Genomic DNA, 18,347 nt, shown 5'->3' with positions numbered 1-18,347 from the left:
TTCTCACACCCCAGCAGGGTAGTCTCAGGTGCCCCTCAGTTCACTGTGTGGCTGCCACACCAGTTTGTAAACGGTATAAGCTGCCCCCAGATGCAGTGCAGAGAAAAGGGTCGGCTGCCTCTCTGGGGCCACTTGGACAATCGTCACACCTGGTTATAGGGAACATTCACCACCGAAAACAAACTTGTGGCCAGGTTTGCTCAGTGAGAAGAATGTCGGCCTGCGGACTGAAGGGTCCCAGGTTCAATTCCAGTTAAGGGCGCATGCCTGGGTTGTGGGCTCAATCCCCAGTGTGGGGCATGCAGGAGGCAGCCCATCAGTGATTCTCTCTCATCACTGATGTTTCCATTTCTCCTTCTCCCTTCCTCTCTGAGATCAATAAAAATATATTATTTTTTAAAGAGAGAGAGAGAGAGAGAGAGAGAGAGAGAGAGAGAGAGAGAGCGCGCAAACTTTTGGATGTGCATAGAGTTCAAGGAGAGGAAGGAGAGTTGCAGCCGTCAGCAGAGGGAGGGGCCTCTGTATGACTGGCGGGGGGAGACACAGGGGAGAGAGGAGGCCACCTGCTGGGACCCACCCACCACAGACCCTGCCCCAGGGCCCCTGCTGGCTGGGGCTGCTTTCCCCTCCCAACACAGAAGCACAGGCCCGGCTGCTTCATCAGCAGGGGCTGGCTGTGAACCAAGCTCACCCCCATCCCTTCTATGCCACTGGGTTCATATCCATCTCCTCACCCGGCCCTGCCCCCCAGACTGGTCTGAACACCAGCCTGGAGGCAGGCAGGGGTCTGTGCAAGCCCGCTCCTGCGTGTGGGCTGTGCGGTGCAGGCCCTCTGCAGGGACTGACCCCACCCCTTGCACCAGCCAGGACCAACGCAGCCAGGCTCCGACAAGCACCTTCCCACCAGCCTTCCAGCTGCTCCTTTTCGGAAGTCCCTTCCCTGCAGGGCCTGGGCGTCCTGGGACCAGGTTCAGAACATGGAGCCCTTCCTCAGGAAGCGGCTGGCCTTCCTGTCCTCCTTCTGGAACAAGATCTGGCCAGCAGGTGCCCAGGACCACGGCTTCCCCTGCTCTCCCGACCCCGGCGCCGACCCTGAGCCGGAACCCCCCGCCGCTGCCCCAGGCAGCTCTTCAGGGCGCTGTGCGACCTCCCGGCGCCGTGTGCCCACGAGCTGAGCCTCCGCCACGGGGACAGGCTCTGTGCCCTCAAGGAGGAGGGCAACTACATCTTTGCCCGTCGGCTCTCCGGCCGGCCCAGTGTGGGGCTCGTGCCCCTCGCCTATGTAGCCAAGGCCACCCCCGAGATGCTCACGGACCAGCCGTGAGTGCCGCCTGCTCTGGGCCAGGGGTAAGTGGGTGAGGTGGGTGGCCATCTGGGAGTCTGCGGTCATCCACGCACTCCGCGGGTGGCGGGCTCCAGGCCCTTGGTAAGGGGGTGAGGGTGCGATATCTCAGAAGTGCATCCCCCTGCCCCTCACTGCACATCCCCACCCCGCGCCTGCCCTGGGCCAGGCACGGGGCTTCGGGGTTGCTCCAAAAAAGGCCTGTGTGGGCAGTGGACCCAGGTAGGGGGCCCAACCACTCCCCCAGAGCCTGAGCCCAGAGGCGGGCAGTGCCGGGCAGGAATGTCTCTTGCTGGCATGGCAGCCTGTCACCATGGGAGGAAGAAGCCTGCTCTCCAGGCGGCTCCTCGGGGAGGTACTTCTCCGCTCCGGCTCCAGGTCCAAGGACGGGGGGTCTCTGTGCCAGCTCTGAGCAGGGCCTTGCCATCTGGCAGTGGGCACAGTCCATAGGCCTCAGCATTTCATTCAAACCTGGGATGTGACCTGACCCATCTTCCCTGAGTGCGGTGGGTCAGCTGGCAGTGGTGGCCACCGCAGTCTCTGGGGTCTGGATGGACACTGGGCAGTCTCCCCCTCAGCCCAGCATGCACAGAGGCGGCGTGCTGGGTGAGAACAGGACCTGGTGAGGGTCCTGCCCCCGCTGGGCCGGCCTGGGCCCTGCACGTGTCCTTGCCGACCAGCCTAGACCTCAGCCTCAGCCAGGCCACTGCCAGCCCCTGGGAGAAGCTGGAGTCTCAGGAAGGTGCCCCCGGCCCTCACCCCACGCCTGGGACCAAACAGTCAGTGATGGGGAGGTGCCCAGTCACCCAGGCGTGGAGGACAAAGCCAGAGCTGCTCCCGGAAAAGGCTGGCAGGGCTTGGGAGGGGAGGGCTGCCAAGAGGAAGCGCTAATGACTGTTTGCCTGGCTGGAGATGAGAGGGCTGCCCAGCTCCCGGGTCATTCGCCCCAGACACTGTCCCTGGCCCAGACTGGCTGGGTGGGCTGGGCCCTCAACCCCACAGTGAGGCCTCATTGCTTCCAAGTTGCTGAGTTATTTCGCCCACGGCCCACACCCCAGGGAGGGACCCTGAGAACATCCCTGCAGCCCAGGGGTGCCCAGCTCCCCCCCCCCCCCCCCCCGGCCCTGGGGCTGCAGGGAGGCCGGGCGGGAGCCTCTGGTTCTCCTTGTCCCCACAGCCCTGCTGTCCCGGGAAGGCTGCTAAGCGCCTTTGCACCTGAGCTGTTCTCCGCCAGCAGGCCCAGCGGGCAGGCTGTGTGGACGAGCCTGGCCTCCTCAGAGCTCCCAATCAGTGTGTCCCTGAGCTCGCTGCCCACCAGGTTTGTCTCTGGGGACCCGTGTAGGTCCATGGTCCTCCACCCTTCCCCACCTGCCTGTCTGCTGATTCCACCTCCAGTGTTTCCCAGCCCTCTGCCTCTCCACCCACTCGCACCCACTTCTCCTGTCTCCCGTCCTCCCTCCAGTCTAGGCCAGCCCCACGGCTCTGGCCACATTGGTTCCCAGACCCTCTCCATAGCTCCCCAGGAGGGTGCACGTTTGTCTCTGCCCCTCCTCCAGGCCCTGCCCTTGCCCCTGGCTTCAGCAGCACCACCTGCACAGCTCTGTCACCCGGTCCCCTCTCTGGGGGCACCCCCACCTTGTGCTTACTTGCTCTGAGTCAGACTTTGGGTCCCCAGGTGAGCTGAGAGCCAGTCCCTCAGGGGGGCGAGGGGCTGTCTCTGAACATTAGTGGTCCCCTTGGGGTCAGGCCTGCTGCCACTGGGTCCCCAGGGACCCTAGGTTTGGGGAGGGTCCCGGAAGGGAAGCTAACTCAGGGGTGAGGTCCCCCCAGCCTTGGGGAATAGCACAGGTGGTGGGTGGGGCAGTGGCCTCACGTGGCTGATTTGTGGTGGATGGAGAGTCAGATGAGGAAACCCCAGGAAGGCCCTCCCCACCCCACATCCAGGAGTGGGGGTTCGGTGTCTGGGAATGCTGTACGATTGTGGAGTGGCTGCCCGGGGCTCCAGCCACCTGGCCTTCGGGTGGCCTCCACTCCAGTGGCTCTGTGTGAGCAGAGGGCCAGGGGCTCGAGCTGGTTTGTGCCGGGCAGGGCTCCTCCAGGCGGACTCTCAATGCATTTAGCCTCCCCGGTCTCCCAGCTTCCCCTGCCCACCTGCCCACCTGCCCATCAGGCTCAGGCCACCTCTTGAGGGCCTTCCCAGCTGCCAGCTCTGCAGCTGCTTCTCCCACCCACCTCTGACCTCCTGAGGCATTTGGGCCATGCCCAGCCAGGCGGCAGCCCAGCCCACACCGAGCTTCGTCAGGGAGCCTGTTCCTAGCGGCCCCCTTGCCTCGGAAGGGCTCAGTTGTCTTGAGTTTGACAGGTTTGGTCTGTCCAGGCTGCTAGCCCGTGGCCAGGGCTGTGGTCACTATGAGCAGGACTAATGGACCCTGCAGCTGAGGGGAGTGGACAGCCTCACATGGCATGGGTCACTGCTGGTGGCTGTCAGCTCCAGGTGGTTCTCCTGTCCAGTCCCTGAGGACTAGGGAGGCTGAGCACTGGGGGCGGGGCTGGGGGCACAGAGTGGGCACATGGGGCCTCTGACCAGCGTGGGGCTGGGGTACCTGGGACTGGGCCTGCCCAGTGACGGTTGCGCCCACCCTTTGCAGCTGGTACTTCAATGGCATCAGCCGCACCCAGGCCCAGCAGCTGCTCCTGTCCCCAGCCAACGCTCCAGGCCCAGTGAGAGCAGCCAGGGTGACTACTCGCTGTCAGGTACAAAGGCCCTCAGCCTCTGTCCCCCGGAGGCACCCTGGGCAGCCGTGCCGAGGTAGAACATTCTTTTTTCTTGTTTAAAGCAGTGCATATGTCTCCTTTTTCTGCGATTGACCTCCCCGCCACTCCTGCCCCAGGACAAGCCCCGCCGCCCCAGTGCCCGTGTCCATCGGCTATGCTCGTATGCAAGCACACAAGCCTCTGGTTGATCTCTTACAAGAACACCCTTGACCTCAGAGTCCTTACTGGTGCCCAGCACCTCCTCGGGCTGATAGCGCCCACTGCTGCTCACTTCCTGTTTGTCCACTCCTCCTCAGGAGCTCACCCGCCCCTCCATTCCCCGGCAGACTCTTACCTGCACCGTCTGCTCCTCTGCCTGTAGCTCTCCCCACACCCTCCTCTCCACGAGGCGCCCAGAGCGTGGTGGCAGTCTCCTGGCTGTGGTGGTGGAGAGCCTGGACACAGCCTCCATCTCTGCACCTCTCCAGTCTGGGCCCAGGCCGAAGCCCGCCACTGCCGCATCTCCACAGCGGCTGACGGCAGCTTCTACCTGCAGAAGGGCCATCTCTTCCCCAGCCTGGGGTGCTGCTCTCCTATTACAAAGCCAACTGGAAGCTGATCCAGAACCCGCCACTGCAGCCCTGCGTGTCCCAGGTGGGCCTGCCCGCCCTGCTCCCGCCCGCCTTCCTGGGCCTCGCGTACTGCCAGAGGGCATCTCTAAGGCCCAGGAGCCCACACTTGGTGAACCCTCCACGCTCTGGTTGGGGCCCTGCTTGGGGTGGGGTCTGCTTTCCTCTGAGAGCCCTGGGCCCGGAGTATGCCAGGCTCTGCAGGCAGCGGTGAGGAGGGCGGGGAGTTTGGGGCGCATGGGGGAAGGCTCCCGCAGCCGCTCCAGGCCCAGGGCAGAAGCCGTGGGAGGATTGCTGATCCCGAGGAGCCGCCTGGGCTGGAGCTGCCGCTCTGCACCATGTCCCAGTGTGGCTGTTTGCCGAGGGGCTGGGCAGCGCCCCGGTTCCTCTGGTCCCTGAATGACAGCCTGACAGCGATGAGGGTTTGCGGACAGAGGGCCTTCCTTAGCAAACAGGCCCTGCCCCAGGGAGGCCAGCCCCTGGCACCCCTTGCTCTAGCTGGAGCCAGCATTGAGCACGGGGTGGAGGCCTGGCAGTTCTGACGGGCACAGAGGCACTGAGCGCCCCCTCCCCACAGAAGCCCCTGGAGCAGCACGCGTGGGAGCGGCCACGCTCCGAGTTCACCCTTCGGAGGAAGCTGGGCAAAGGCTACTTCGGGGAGGTGTGGGAAGGCCGTGGCTCGGCGCTCTGCCCGTGGCCATCAAGGTCACCCAACCAGGTGGGTGAGGCCCTGCCACCCCTGACCCTGGAGCCCCGGGCAGCCGCAGTGCTGTGGGCGGGTCCTGGAGTTGCACCCTCTCCAGCAGCTGACATGAAACTCGCTGACCTCGCCAAGGAGATCCAGACGCTCAGGAGCCTGCGGCTCGAGCGGCGCATCCCCTGCACGCCGTGTGCTCCGCTGGCGGGCCTGGTACATCGTCACCGAGCTCACGCACAAGGGCAGCCTGCAGGCCTTCCCGGGCAGTGAGTGCCCTGCCGGCCGCCCGCCTGTGGGCAGCACGACCTTCGGGCCGGAACGACCCTGCTGCCTTCGGGCTCGGGCCTTGGGCAGGCCTGTGGAGAGAAAGTCAGGGCCTGGGTTCCGGGCTGGGCAGAGTGTGAGCGGGGACACACACACACACAGACACACACACACACACACGGGTCCATCTGTGTCCCCAGACCCTGACGAGGTCAGGATGGACCCAGTCCAGCGCCCCCTCCCACTTTGGGCCTCCTCTGTCTCTGTTGGGGACCAGGCTGGTTGCCAAGAAACGGCTTGCCCGGCATGGTCACTGCAGCCGCACAGGGCTCCCCCTCTCAGATGAGGAAACTGAGGCACAGAGGGCAGTGGCCTGACTGTCGGCTGCCCCTGCAGGCCCCGAAGGCCGCGCCCTGAGCCCGGCAGTGCTGCTGGGCTTCGCCTGCCAGGTGGTGGAGGGCATGTGCCACCTGGAGGAGCGGCACAGCGGGCACCGAGACCTGGCCGCCAGGAACGTGCTCGTGGACGACGGCCTGGCCCGGTCGCTCACGGTCAGGGCGCGGGCGGTGCCGGCGGGAGCGGAGGCGCCTCATCGCCGCACCGCGGTGCCCTCGCCAGGACAGCGGCTCCAAGATCCCCGTCCAGCGGACAGCGCCCGAGGCCGCCCACTTCCACGTGTGCTCTCCGAAGTCGGACGTCTGGTCCTTCGGCGTGCTGCTCTATGAGGTGTTCTCCTACGACCAGGGTCCCTACGAAGGTGGGCCCCCCGCAGCCCCAGAAGGGCGCCAGGCCTCGAGGCTGCCACGTGACGGTCTGGGGAAGCGGGACCCACGGTGACTCCTCCTCCCCAGGAATGAGCAACCACGAGACGCTGCAGCAGATCGAGAGGGTGCCGGCTCCACGCCCGGCCGCCTGCCCCGCCGAGGCCTACGCTCATGCTGGCGTGCTGGAAGCGCAGCCGGAGGAGCGGCCGGTCTTCGCTGCGCCGCAGGCACGCGGGGCACCATCCACGGGCGCCTCCCCCGCCTCCCGTGACGCGGGCGCCGCCGGGCTGGCTGCTTCCTCGGCCTCCCTCAGGACGATGTGTACCTCCGTGCTCCAGGGCCCCCGCAGCCTCGGAGCCCCTGGCCGTGGGCCTCACGTGCTGGCTGACACACGCAGGTGTGCGCGCCCAGGCCAACTACGAAGACATGCACTCAGAGAGCAGAGGGGCTGGCATCTGCCCGGTGGTCGTGTCCCTGGCGTGGGCAGAACCCCGGAGAGAAGGCCCGCCGAGCAGGGTGGCTGGGGGAGGAGCTCTGAGCTGGCGGAGGGCCCTCCCACCTGGGACACCCTCCCGGGGTCAGGAGCGGCAGGTGTGGCTTCCCAGTCTTTCCCAGAGTCTTGTTGAAGGGCTGGTTCGAGGCTCCCAGGCTGGCCCCAGCTCTGGGCACGCGGGGTGCAGCAGCCTGCACACGTGTGCCGCTGCCTGTGGCAGCCCTGTGTGTGCAGGGAGGCAGCCCTCAATAAACATGCGTGCATTGAGTCAGCTGCACAGACGTGAGTTATCACCGGCCTGGGTCCTGGCCGGAGCAGGGCGGTCTGTCCCGATGGAGGGAGAGCTGGCCCTGCGTCCGGCCCGCACCCCAGGCAGCCAGAAGCAGACGACGCCCCCAGGAGCTGGGGGACAGCCCGAGGGGTGGCTGGGCTGGTGCTACACGGGAAGGTCAGGCGGCTGCGGAGTGGCGGTCTTGGGGCGGGGACTCGTCCGCCTCTGTGGTGCAGGTCCGGCGCTGCCTGTTGTGCAGCCAGGCTGCTTGGAGGCGGGCAGCTTCGGACGGCTCTTGGGAAGGGGAAAAGCGTCTCCAGAGCCAGGCAGCTCCAGCCCTGATTTAAGCCACCGCTGACATCGCCGAGTGAGGAGGTGCCTCACCTGCCGGCTCTGGATCTGGACCTGCCGGCTCTGGAGCAAACAGATGAACAATTGGAGAAGTGGGAGGAGTGGGTGGGTGGGGTCTGCCTTCAGGCTCCTCACCCCCACCCTCCTGGGAGCCCCGCACTGACAGCTGTGCCCCAGAGGCTTGTGGGACAGAAAGGACAGAGGCATGTACAAGCCCCTCGGGCGCAGATAAGTGACCCCCAGGGCTGCTCAGAGAGCAGAGGCTGCTGGGGCTGGGTTGGGGGAGGGGCTGCATGGTAGAGGGCGAGGCGGGGGCAGCACAGGGATGAGGTAGGAACCAGCCCATCAGGCCCAGATGCGTCTGGCTTTGGGTCAGGGCGGAGTGGGAAGTCAGGAGTGCCCAGAGCCTCAGACCCCAGGCTGGGCTGCCCCGGCCTGGTCGGTGTGGGGCAGGAGGGTTTGGGCAGCAGCTGCTGACCCTCCGTCCTGTGCTGGGCCGAGGGGCTGGGCCCCAGAAGGTGAGGGCGGCGCTGAGCCCCTCGGGGTGGGGGGATCAAGGGCCCCTCTGGGCAGGGGCTCCGGCCACCAGGAGGGCTCGCCCTCTTGGGCTGGCGCCGCGGGGTGTGTGGGCGGCTGGCAGGCAGCCTCCGGGGAAGGAATGTGCGAGGCGTGGCGGCAGGCCAGAGAGGCAGGTGCGCGTAGGGGTCGCCTTGGCTGTCTCAGGTGCTGGACAGCTTGGTGCTCGGAGCCTCTGGGCGGGCCGGGCAGTCCGGAAACCGGAGCTTCCTGGTGTGGCTCAGGCAGAGCCCCAGGGACTCGAGGCCCTCGGACTGGAGCGTATTGGTTCGCAGCGGAGGGTGCTAACAGCCCCCCACCCTGCGGCCCCGCCCCCTGGAGCCCTGCCCTCCAGGGTCCGGCGGCGCGGCCAGCGCTGGGGGGCTGCCCGACCATGACCTCGTTAAGCAGCCGCTCCTGTTCTTCCCGCGGACGGGTGCGTGGGCCCTTGCTCTCCTCAACGACGGCGAGTTTCAACAAGCAGGACGCGGCTCCTTTGTCCTCAGCCTCCTGCCGTAGCGGCAGTTCCTGGCGTCGCCTCAGCCAGGAAGCCTCAGGCCCCAGGCCAGCGGGCTGACCGGAACCCACGGCCACCCTGGACTGCCTGCTGCAGCCGCACCAGCTCCCCCACACGCCTCCCCTCCCCGCTCCCCCCTCCCCCGTGGAGTCCCTTGTCCATGGTCTTCGTCCCTGACCCAGCTCCCAAACCCTCTCCCATGGTCCAGGGGCCCTCATTGGTGACTCTACCCTCCCCCTCTCGGGGCTCAGGCCCACCACGTGGTCACTTGTGAGCACATTCCCAGAGGGTGGGCAAGGACAGTGCCACCATGCCTGGCCCAGGAGGTAGAACGGGGGTGGGGGGGGCCTGCCAGGACTCGAGGTGGAGCCAGGTGCTGAGGGAAGTGCGTAGCTCATTGGCTGGGCGGGTGGGGCGGCCTGTCAGAACTGGCCCTGCCCGGCCACACCTCCCGGCCAGCCTGGCGACAGGCAGAGAGGCCAGGCGGCTAGGACCTGCCGCTTCAGACACCATGGTGTCCCGGGGCCAGGCGCACCTGGGCCCCAAGTATGTGGGCCTCTGGGACTTTAAGGCCCGGACAGACGAGGAGCTGAGCTTCCAGGCAGGAAGTCTCTTCCACGTGGCCAGGAAGGAGGAGGAGTGGTGGTGGGCCACGCTGCTGGACGCTGAGGGCGGGGCCCTGGCAGAAGGCTACGTGCCTCACAACTACCTGGCCGAGAGGGAGACTGTGGAGTCTGAGCCGTGAGTGCCCCGTGGTCCTGCGGGCCCCGTGCACGGCCCTGCGTCCGCCTGAGCTCCAGCAGGGCAGGGCCTCCGGAGAGCTCCGCGCCCTGCGGCCGGGCTCGGGGAGGGACGGGAGCAGGGCTGGCCAAGGAGGGTGAGGACTGTGGCTTCGTCTCCTTGGGCCCCCAAGTCAGGGCCAGACCCCACCATCCATGGCTGTACATCATTGCCGACCGGCATCTGGGGAGGCTGCGGCCTGGGGCCCCTGCCCTGGGCTCCCACGTGGCCGCTTTGTGGTGCCAGGACCCAGAGAGGACAGAAGAGGCCACAGGGCCCCCGGGGGGCTGCCCGCAGTGAATCCAAGGCAGGGCTGGACCTTTTGGGGAGCCAAGTTCTGCTCACCTTCCAACCAACTGAAACCAGATGTGCGTGCGACCTAGTTAGGGAGGGAGATCATTGCGACATGCCCGCTCGGGCGTGGGCTGTGGGCGCTGCTCCTCGCACCCTCACGGCTGCCTCGTTACGGGAGCGGCGGCCGCCCGACAGGCTGCCCGGGATGAAACCAGGCAGCCTTCGCTCGCGTGCCCACGAGCCCTGAGTGCCCCCCTGGAGCTCTGGGAGGGGTCCAGCCGGCACCCGCCGTGTTTGGGCTCGCGCTGTGCGGGGTAGGGGTGACCACCTGTCGAGGGGAGACTGGCCATGAGCAAGTTCGGAAGCAGGTCGGCTTCGGAGGCGGGTCTCCGGGGGTGTGGTGCCGGGAAGGACCAGCTGGAGGAGGGCATGGCGGCCTGAGGACAGCTGGCTGGAGAACCGGAGGAGGCAGCGCGGTGGAGGGTGCGCAGGCTGGGCCCGCGTTCCAATGGTGCTGAGGGAGTTGGGTGCCAAAGGCAGAGCAGCTGGCAGCAGAGGTCACCGGGAGATGGCGGGCCCCACCCTGCAGCCGAGTCCAGGGTTCGCAGGGCTGCTGACGCGTTGGCATGGGGCGAGTGTGCGAGTGAGTGTGCAGTGCGGGTGTGTGACCAGCCAGGTGTGCGTGGCCAGCTGCTCAGCACACCTGTCTGTGGCCCGGGTCGCTGGAGGTGGTCAGAGTCACAGAACCACGCGGTCCCGTGGATGGGTGGCACATCCCTGGGACAGGGTGGCTCTGACCACCAGGGACAGCCCAGGCCAGAGTGGTGACGATGCCTGCTCTAACGGCCTCCGCTCCCTCAGGACACGTGGGTCTGTGACGGGCAGGGAGGAGCCTCAGGTCGGAGACAGTGGCAGCTGGCAGCTGGGGTGCAGGTGGAGGCTGGGACTCAGGTGGGAGGGCAGGGGTCAGCGTGGAGTCAGTGTGGCTCTGGGCTCCTGCCCCCTCTGCAGGTGGTTCTTCGGCTGCATCTCCCGCTCAGAAGCCGTGCACCGACTGCAGGCAGACGGCTCCGGGCCCGGGGCCTTCCTGATCAGGGTCAGCGAGAAGCCGGGCGCCGACTATGTCCTCTCAGGTGCAGCAGCCCTCTCCCGGGTCTGCCGGCGCCGGGCTCGGTCCTCCTGTCCCTAAGCCTCTCTCCCTCCTCCTGGCTGTGGCACCAGGACATGGAGGCCTGTCCCGGAGACTCAGGCCCCGCGGGGTGATTGTCCTGTGGTCCCGCCTGGGTTCTCTCCGGCCACTGTTGGAAGGACACAGGGCAGGAGGCGGGCGTGGCGCCCCTGCCGGCCGGCACTCCTCTTTGAGCCGGGGCGCCCTCGCCTGCTCACGCACCCTCCTTTGCCCGCGCCCCTGCGCTCCAGTGCGGGACAGGCCGGCCGTGCGGCACTACAGGATCTGGAGGTGTGCGGGCCGTCTGCACCTCAGCGAAGCCGTGTCCTTCCCCAGCCTGGCCCAGCTCGTGAGCCACCACCGAGCACACAGTCTGTCCAGAGGCCTGCAGCTGACAGTGCCCTGTGGGAAGGTAGGGCCGCCCCCGCCCCCCAGACTCTGTCCACTGCAGCCCTTCCTCCTCAGTGACCCGGGTCCTCAGGCTCAGGCGGAGGGCTCCAGGGGACTCTGGCTGAGGTCCTGGGGCCGGACCTGCAGGTGGGGCAGAGGATGGTCCCCTCTTGCTGGTCACTCTCACCTTTGGGCTGAAGAGGTCAGGGTGCCCTGCTGTGTCCTTTGTCTCTGAGACAAGGCTCTGTGCCCAGCTGAGCATTTTGTCTGAGTGGCAAGTGGGCACCGTCACAGGCCCAGGGCAGGCCGGGAGGGGGTGTTTACAGGACACAGAAGGGGCAGACGCCCTGCTGGAGTCGGAGGGGCTTCAGAGGGCCGGGCGATGGAGGCACCCCTCCCCGTGTCCCTGCAGCACGAGAGGGAGCCCCTGCCCCTCTGTGCCGACTGGGAGCGGCCCCGGGAGGAGTTCACGCTCTGCAGGAAGCTGGGGGCCGGCTACTTCGGGGAGGTCTTCGAGGGGCTCTGGAAAGGCCAGGTCCGCGTGGCCGTGAAGGTGATTGCCCGAGGTGAGTGGCCCCGGCGTGGCGAGCCCTCACGGAGACCCCTATGGGGTGCGGGGCCGCAGTGGGACCAGTGCGTCTGCCCCGTTCACTGGCCTTGGGAGCCGGTCACCCGGGTGAGCACCCACAGTTCCTGAGGGCGGGTGCTGGGGCTGCCCCCTCCGATCTGTCCATCTTGCAGATGACCTCCTGCACCAGCACACGTTCCAGGCGGAGATCCAGGCCATGAAGAAGCTCCGGCACAAGCACATCCTGGCGCTGTACGCGGTGGCGTCCGTGGGGGACCCCGTGTACATCATCACAGAGCTCATGGCCAAGGGGAGCCTGCTGGAGCTCCTGCGGGGTGAGTGGCCGTGGTGGCCGGGGCTGCTGTCAGGGACCAGAGTGACACCTGCTGGTGGGGACGGGATCAGGAAGGACGCTGAAGAAAGAAACCCCTGGCTGCCCACACCATGCACAGGACGCCAGGGTCTGCTGGTGCGTGCTGGGCCTTTCCTGTGAGCAATGTGTGTGATATCTGTGACAACGTACCGTCTGTTCATCGTGAAGTTTGAGGAAGTACAGAGAAGGGCAAATACAGGGAAGCCCCCACTCCTGGGCCGTGGCACCTGAGCTCTTCTCTGGCAAGCCCCAGGGTTTCATGCCACACCCAGCCGACGGTGGCTGCGCTGAGCAGAGGGCCACGGGGCGGGTGTGTGTGTGTGTGTGTGTGTGTGTGGTATTGAAGCGGGAAGGAAGGTAGGATGAGGCCTGGGATGTGATGTGTGCACCTGGGATTCCATCTTCCGGACAAAGTCCGACTGTAGAGCCGCTCACAGGAGCAGCCATGCAGCAGCCCCGAGTCGCTGACTGTTCTTCAGGTTGACAGGTGAGTTGCCTCCACTTGGCCAGTGGCCCGTGGGATCTTTCTAGGTTTCCATCTGATGGGTGTCTGTGTACTCACACCCGGAGTTCCGATTCCCAGAAGCGAAGTACAAAGGTGTATGAGCCTCTTTGGGGCCGACACAGAACTCCTGGCAGGGCTGCGGGGGGCCCCGCTCCCTGCCAGCCCCTCCACTGAGCCAGAGGACCCCCCGCTGACCCGGCCCCTTTGCCTCTGCAGAGTCTGATGAGAAAGCCCTGCCCGTCTTGGAGCTGGTGGACATCGCCTCCCAGGTGGCCGAGGGCATGTGCTACCTGGAGTCTCAGAATTACATCCACCGGGACCTGGCTGCCAGGAACATCCTCGTGGGCGAGAACAACATTTGCAAAGTGGGGGATTTTGGGCTGGCCAGGCTCATCAAGGTAGGACCCCGGAGGGCCGGGGCATAGTGGGGCATCCTGTGCTGAGCTGGGGATGCCATGGGGCCCCTGAGGGGACAGGAGCAGAGGGCTGCAGTCTGGGAGGTGGGACACAGGAAGCCGCTTACAGGGCCTTTCAGAGCTGGAGTGGGGTGGGGGTGGAGGGTGGGGTCCGAGGCACTTGGCCAGTCCAGGAGCCACAGTCTCTGCTGAGTGAGAGAAGCAGGGACCAGCCTTTACCTGCTCCTTCCTTCCTTCGAGTTGCTGCTACCCTGTTTCCCCGAAAATAAGTGTCTTATATTAATTTTTGCTCCCAAAGATGCGCTAGGTCTTATTTTCAGGGGATGTCTTATTTTTCCATGAAGAATAATACGGTACACATTTATTGTTAAATGAAAATAAAGGAAATTTATTACCTGTATACGGTACAGTAGTACGGTAGTTGTCAACACAAACCAGACAAACTGTGAATCCTACAGTATCAAGAATTTACTCATTTATTCAATGACAATCATGTCATCATCTTCTGGAACATCATCATAACAATCCAATTCCTGAATTTCCTGGTGAATTTCTTGTGACTCCATTTCTTTCAGAATCAGTGGACCAAATCTCTCATGTTTAGCCTAGGGGAGCCTTATTTTCAGGGGGATGCCTTATATTTCACTCAGAAGGAAACCTGTAAGTAGGTCTTATTTTTGGAGGATGTCTTATATTAGGGGAAACACGGTAGCTTCTGCGGCTCAGGTAGCAGAAGGCGTGGTGGCGCTCAGATAGACCCCTTCCAGAGCTCACCCCCAGAGTTGTGAAGACTGTGGAGGACACACGCGTCAGGATCATGCGTGGGCCTCGTGGTCCCTCGGCCGACAGCCCCTCCCTGCCCGTGCGGGCGCTCGGGGAGCCGCTCCTGAGACGTTTCCCTCCTCACCCGGTGGCCAGCACGGGGCAGGTCACCATGGCAGAAAGACGGGGTGGGACCACAGGAGCCTGGTAAGCCCCACTCTACCTGGACACAGAGGACGGAGGTGCTACCTGGGAGGCGATGTTTGCGAGTTTGTCCAGTGGTGGCAGTCAGCCTTTCTTGGCACCTCTGAACTCTAAACTTGAACCCACCGGCAGTGGCCACTGCGTGCTGGGTCATGCTGCCCGTCTGGGCTCCGCCACCTGTCTGCTCTGCCCACAAGGCGGCCACAACCCTGCTCCCCACGCACCGGCTCCCCTGCCTCCCCCAGCGTGCCTGTCATTACAGGAGGACATCTACCTTTCCCACGACCGCAACATCCCCTACAAGTGGACGGCCCCAGAGGCGCTCTCCCGCGGGCACTACTCCACCAAGTCTGACGTCTGGTCCTTCGGGGTCCTCCTCCACGAGGTTTTCAGCAGGGGCCAGACGCCCTACCCAGGTACTGGGCCCCGGCAGTGGGAAGGACCTGTAATCTGGACACCATTCTGAGCACCTGGGTGCTGTCTGGAGTGAGGGCCTTGGAAGTGGGTGTGGGAGGTGCAGAGGGTGAGAGCGTGGCCGAGGTGTCCTAGGAGGCACAGTAGCCACTCTGCCCCCTCTCCACAGGCATGTCCAACCACGAGGCCTTCACGAGGGTGGACTCTGGCTACCGCATGCCCTGCCCCCCTGAGTGCCCGCCCAGTGCCCACAGGCTGATGCTCGCGTGCTGGCACCAGGACCCTGAGCAGAGGCCCTGCTTCCAAGCCCTGCGGGAGAAGCTCTGCAGCTTCACCAGCTACGAGAACCCAATCTGAATGCCGAGTGCGGCCTCCCCACCGCCTGGAGGTGGCCAAGGGCACAACAGCACCCAGATCCAGACTGTACTCCAGGGCAGAAGTGCGCCAGCCACCAGGGCGCTCTGCTCTGGCCAGATGTCCCCTGCGGCCTGGGGCCGAGACGGCCTCTCTGAGCACCAGCACCTCCTCCTCGCCGTGGGACCTGCAGGCGGGGGAGTGGCGTGTCCCAGGCACTGGCCCACAGCCCACCAGCTGTCAGGACCAGCGCTTGGCCCTGCAAGGGAGTCCATGGTGGGAACCTGGGTCTTGGCTGTGCCCTTCCTTTGCCACCTAGCTCCCACCTGCCCCGACTTAGGGATGGGAAAACTCCCCAGCACTCAAACAGGGACTGCTGGTGGTTGGGCAGTGCCACCTGCCATCCCAGGACCAGGTGGTTGTCCCCATCTTCCTGCCCCTGCTACCAGGAGCTATCTCTGAAGGTTCGAGGGGCCTGGCTGGGCATTACGGCAGAAAGACGGGGCGGGGGTCTTGCCCATCCAGCCTTGGGACCACAGGAGCCTGGGTAAGCCCCCACTCCACCTGGACACACTGAGGACAGAGGTGCTGCCCTTCGGGGTCCTAGCCCCCCAGCTGCCTTGGATAGACTCATGCAGCTATCCCTAGCCCAGGGAGGGAGGGAAGGGGGCACGAGAGGGCTCGCTCAGGGGCCAGCTGAGTCCCACCTCACACCATGCTGCCCTCCTCACATCCACTACGCTGCCCTCTCCTGGCCAACAGATCTGGGTCATCCTCTTGGCCACCGGAGACCTGTGGACACCGGGCAGGCAGCTAGATTGCACAATCATCCTGCCCAGCTCCCTGAGCTGGACTTTGCCTGAAGCTGGGCAGCCAGTGGTGAGACACCCCTTCAGGAGCACCCTCAGCCTCTACTTCAGCTTTCAGTCTCTGGGGCTATGGCCCGACCCTCCGGGATGGGAGGGTCCCGCTCAGTGTCCTACAAGGGACTGGCGGTGGCACACTTATGGGAGACAGTGTGGCTCAGTGCTTGTCCCACACCAGTGTGGAGGGGCCTCATCAAGGTCCTTCAAGGGCACCAGGTCCTTCTAGCTGACAGCGCCTACCCACAGCCTCCCAGAGGTGGCAGGGCAGGGCTGCCCGGTGGGCGACCCCGGTGGCTTCCACAGATCACAGACCACCTGCTCTCCCGGCGCCCACCTCCTCTTAGGCACAAGGCTCCACTCAGAGCAGCTCACTGGGGGGATCGGCCAGGCCTGAGGAGCCCCCCAGCAAGGAGCCCAGGGGGCAGGGCCAGCTCCCCACCTCCACCAGGAACTGAGGAGATTGAGCGACTTCTCCCATAGCCTGGAACACACAGCTCAGGAACACCGTCAGGGATGCTGGCTGCTTCTCATTTATTTTCCACTTGGTGCAAGGCACATGGTTATGGGTGTTAGGCAGGCTTGCGTGTGGCTTGGGTAGTAAAGAGTGGGGCTCTCTCAACTTCCTTTTTGGTGTTTTGCTGTTTTGCTATAAAACCCAACTGCGTCTGCTTGTTGCAGCCGGCCTAGTCTACAGGAGGTGGGGTGAGGAGAGGGAAGGGGGGGGTGCTTAGAGAGCCTAGCGCCTCTGGAAGTCTGCTGGCGGCCACTCAGGACGGGGGCCCAGCGTTGGCTCTGCCAGGCTGGCCGCCAGGCTGCTTCCTTGTGGCTTCCCGAGCCAGGTCACAGGTGATCACGCTGCGGGCGGCCTGGGGAGAGTCCGAGCTGGGGGAGAGAGAGAGGTCAGAGGGTGCTCCCAGCGGCCACGCCTCCCACGCTGGCCCCCACGAAGGTGCACTCACTGCTCTGGGGACTCCAGCACCGTGGCCATGAATGGGAGAGTGGACTTCCCAAAAAAGAAGCTTGCCCACCAGTGACCCGGGTCGGCTTTGGGGAGACCTGAGAGAAATACAGTGGGGTCACAGTGCTGCTGCCCACTCCTGGGGACCCCTCCAGATGGTCCCCACAGCAGACAGGAAGTGGACCCACTACACTCACCCGGGGGGTGGGGGATGGCTTCCCCAGGGCACTCGGCACTTCCGCAGGAGCTGTTGCTGGAAGTGGAGCCCAGGCGGCCTGGAGGGGAGAGGTCGGCTTCAGCCTGCAGCCCACCCGCTAGGCAGCCTGGGCTTCTCCAAGGACTGGAGCTGGGGTGGCAGGGGAGCCCAGGCAGACCTGTGGGGCAGTGGGCAAGGGGCTTGCTTACGCCGGTAGTAGTCGTGGGTGGCCACGAGCGAGCCGCTGGAGGGGATGGCCGCCATGCTCTTGCTTGTGGACTGGTGGAAACCTGCGCACACGGGGGTTCGGAGCCCCTTTGGTATCCCAGTGATCCTCGGGAAGGGTGCTGCCCACCCGGGCGCCGGTTTATGGAGACGGGATGTGGCTCCGAAGCTCCCGGATGGAGGACCGCCTGCTCCCCGCCGGGCGCCGGCAGCTCTAACCAGCCCGAACCGGCCGCGCGGAACAAAGGCGCTTTGTGCGTGGAGCCACCACCTGCGCCTCCGGAACCGCCAGGCCGCCCCGGGACACCGAACCCACCCGCTTCCCCGCCCAGGGCCCTTCTCCCGCCCTCGGCCCCGCCCTATGCGCTTCCAGCGCCGTGACTCCAGCCCGGCGCTCCCGCCCCGCCCCGCTCCCCGTTTGCCCTCCGGTCCTTCGGTCGACCGGTCCCGCCAGCGTCGCGCACGGGCCGTCCTCACCTCGGCGGCGGCCCCTCGCGGACCTGGGCGCGCGGTCACGGTGGCGGGACGGGGCGCTAGGCCGGGGAGCCCATTTGCAGAGGAGACGGCGGAGGCCGCACCGCGACCGAGAAGCGCGGAGGTGCGCACGCGCGGTCGCTCGCTAATCCTGCGGCTGCGCGCTGGCGTCCCGGGGCGGGCCCAGGCCACGCCCCCCGCTCCCCAGGGCTGGCCGGCGGGAGCCCAGCCCCGGGAGGTCTCAGGCCGCGGGTGGCCTGGAAGTGCGGTTCCCTGCCTCCTCCCGTCCCGTCCTAGAGCAGGGCCGCCCCCTCTTCCGGGCCCTGGCGTTCTCTCGGACCCCTGCCGGCCCCTCCTGTCTCTCCCAGGCCGCCCCGCGGAGGTGGCGGAGCACTGGGAGGTGTTTCTGCTGGCGGTGCACAGCCTGGACCGAGCCCCGCAGGCCCGGCCTCCGCAGTGCTCCTGTCCTCGGTCCTCTCCACTCAGGACTCACCCGCACAGAAGTGGGCCCCGCGGCATCTCCTGCTCCCAGTGCGGGAGCTGGGTGGTACCCAGGGAAGCTGTGCGCCCTGAGTCCTCCAGACATACCCCTCAAAGCTTCACGCCGCTGAAACCCTCCTGTACCCCCTTCGCAGCTCTGCTGGCTCTGGAACCCACATCCCAGTTCCCCAGCTCCAGCGGCCTCCAGGCTGCTTGTGAGGCCCACGTGGGCATCGAGGGCAGGGCACTGGCAGCAAGGGGTTTATTTGAGTGGCTGGGGTGA

General features: G+C 65.7%; 3 protein-coding genes across 5 annotated transcripts; 2 read left to right on the top strand and 1 right to left on the bottom strand.

Annotated features, from left to right (window-relative positions):
* Positions 1-977: 977 nt before the first annotated feature.
* SRMS (src-related kinase lacking C-terminal regulatory tyrosine and N-terminal myristylation sites) lies at positions 978-8,639 on the top strand (the record flags this gene model as incomplete). Its single annotated transcript, XM_084888333.1, is given in 17 exon segments — positions 978-1,113; positions 1,116-1,320; positions 3,991-4,061; positions 4,064-4,096; positions 4,585-4,674; positions 4,677-4,750; positions 5,303-5,396; positions 5,399-5,443; positions 5,532-5,600; positions 5,603-5,632; positions 5,635-5,688; positions 6,083-6,236; positions 6,238-6,443; positions 6,538-6,614; positions 6,619-6,637; positions 6,640-6,771; positions 8,476-8,639. Coding segments are annotated over 17 exon segments (1,653 nt in total).
* Positions 8,640-9,148: 509 nt separating this feature from the next.
* On the top strand, positions 9,149-16,108 carry PTK6 (protein tyrosine kinase 6; the record flags this gene model as incomplete). The annotated part of the gene is made up of 8 exons (XM_084888784.1): positions 9,149-9,378; positions 10,723-10,844; positions 11,131-11,291; positions 11,682-11,835; positions 12,011-12,172; positions 12,932-13,113; positions 14,360-14,513; positions 14,681-16,108. The coding sequence occupies 8 exons, from the start codon at positions 9,149-9,151 to the stop codon at positions 14,866-14,868; spliced, it is 1,353 nt and encodes a 450-aa protein (XP_084744910.1). The 3' UTR covers positions 14,869-16,108.
* A 137-nt stretch (positions 16,109-16,245) lies between these two features.
* Positions 16,246-17,758, bottom strand: PPDPF (pancreatic progenitor cell differentiation and proliferation factor). Of its 3 annotated transcripts, none has more exons than XM_084888786.1 (5): positions 17,588-17,758; positions 17,095-17,175; positions 16,887-16,964; positions 16,691-16,787; positions 16,246-16,613 (listed from the first exon to the last, which is right to left on the bottom strand). In XM_084888786.1, the coding sequence occupies exons 2-5, from the start codon at positions 17,147-17,149 to the stop codon at positions 16,499-16,501; spliced, it is 345 nt and encodes a 114-aa protein (XP_084744912.1). In that variant the 5' UTR covers positions 17,150-17,175; positions 17,588-17,758; the 3' UTR covers positions 16,246-16,498. The 3 variants fall into 3 exon arrangements, with proteins under 3 accessions (XP_084744912.1, XP_084744914.1, XP_084744913.1); XM_084888788.1 differs by having other exon boundaries at positions 17,095-17,232; positions 17,588-17,745; XM_084888787.1 differs by having other exon boundaries at positions 17,095-17,324; positions 17,588-17,743.
* Positions 17,759-18,347: the final 589 nt, after the last annotated feature.

The sequence above is a fragment of the Pipistrellus hanaki genome, assembly GCF_964339955.1.
Source record: "Pipistrellus hanaki genome assembly, chromosome: 6".
Taxonomy (NCBI): Eukaryota; Metazoa; Chordata; class Mammalia; order Chiroptera; family Vespertilionidae; genus Pipistrellus; species Pipistrellus hanaki.
Note: the sequence above shows the minus strand (reverse complement) of the source record. Positions and strands in the feature narration are given on the sequence as shown.

Bases quoted from the DNA above. Each gene is read 5' to 3' on its own strand.
- PPDPF (XM_084888786.1), bottom strand. From the start codon at position 17,149: ATGGCGGCCATCCCCTCCAGCGGCTCGCTCGTGGCCACCCACGACTAC. The intron at 16,788-16,886 runs GTGAGTGTAGTG...TATTTCTCTCAG, and splicing joins AGCCATCCCCCACCCCCCGG to GTCTCCCCAAAGCCGACCCG. The intron at 16,614-16,690 runs GTGAGTGCACCT...TCTCTCCCCCAG, and splicing joins GTGCTGGAGTCCCCAGAGCA to CTCGGACTCTCCCCAGGCCG.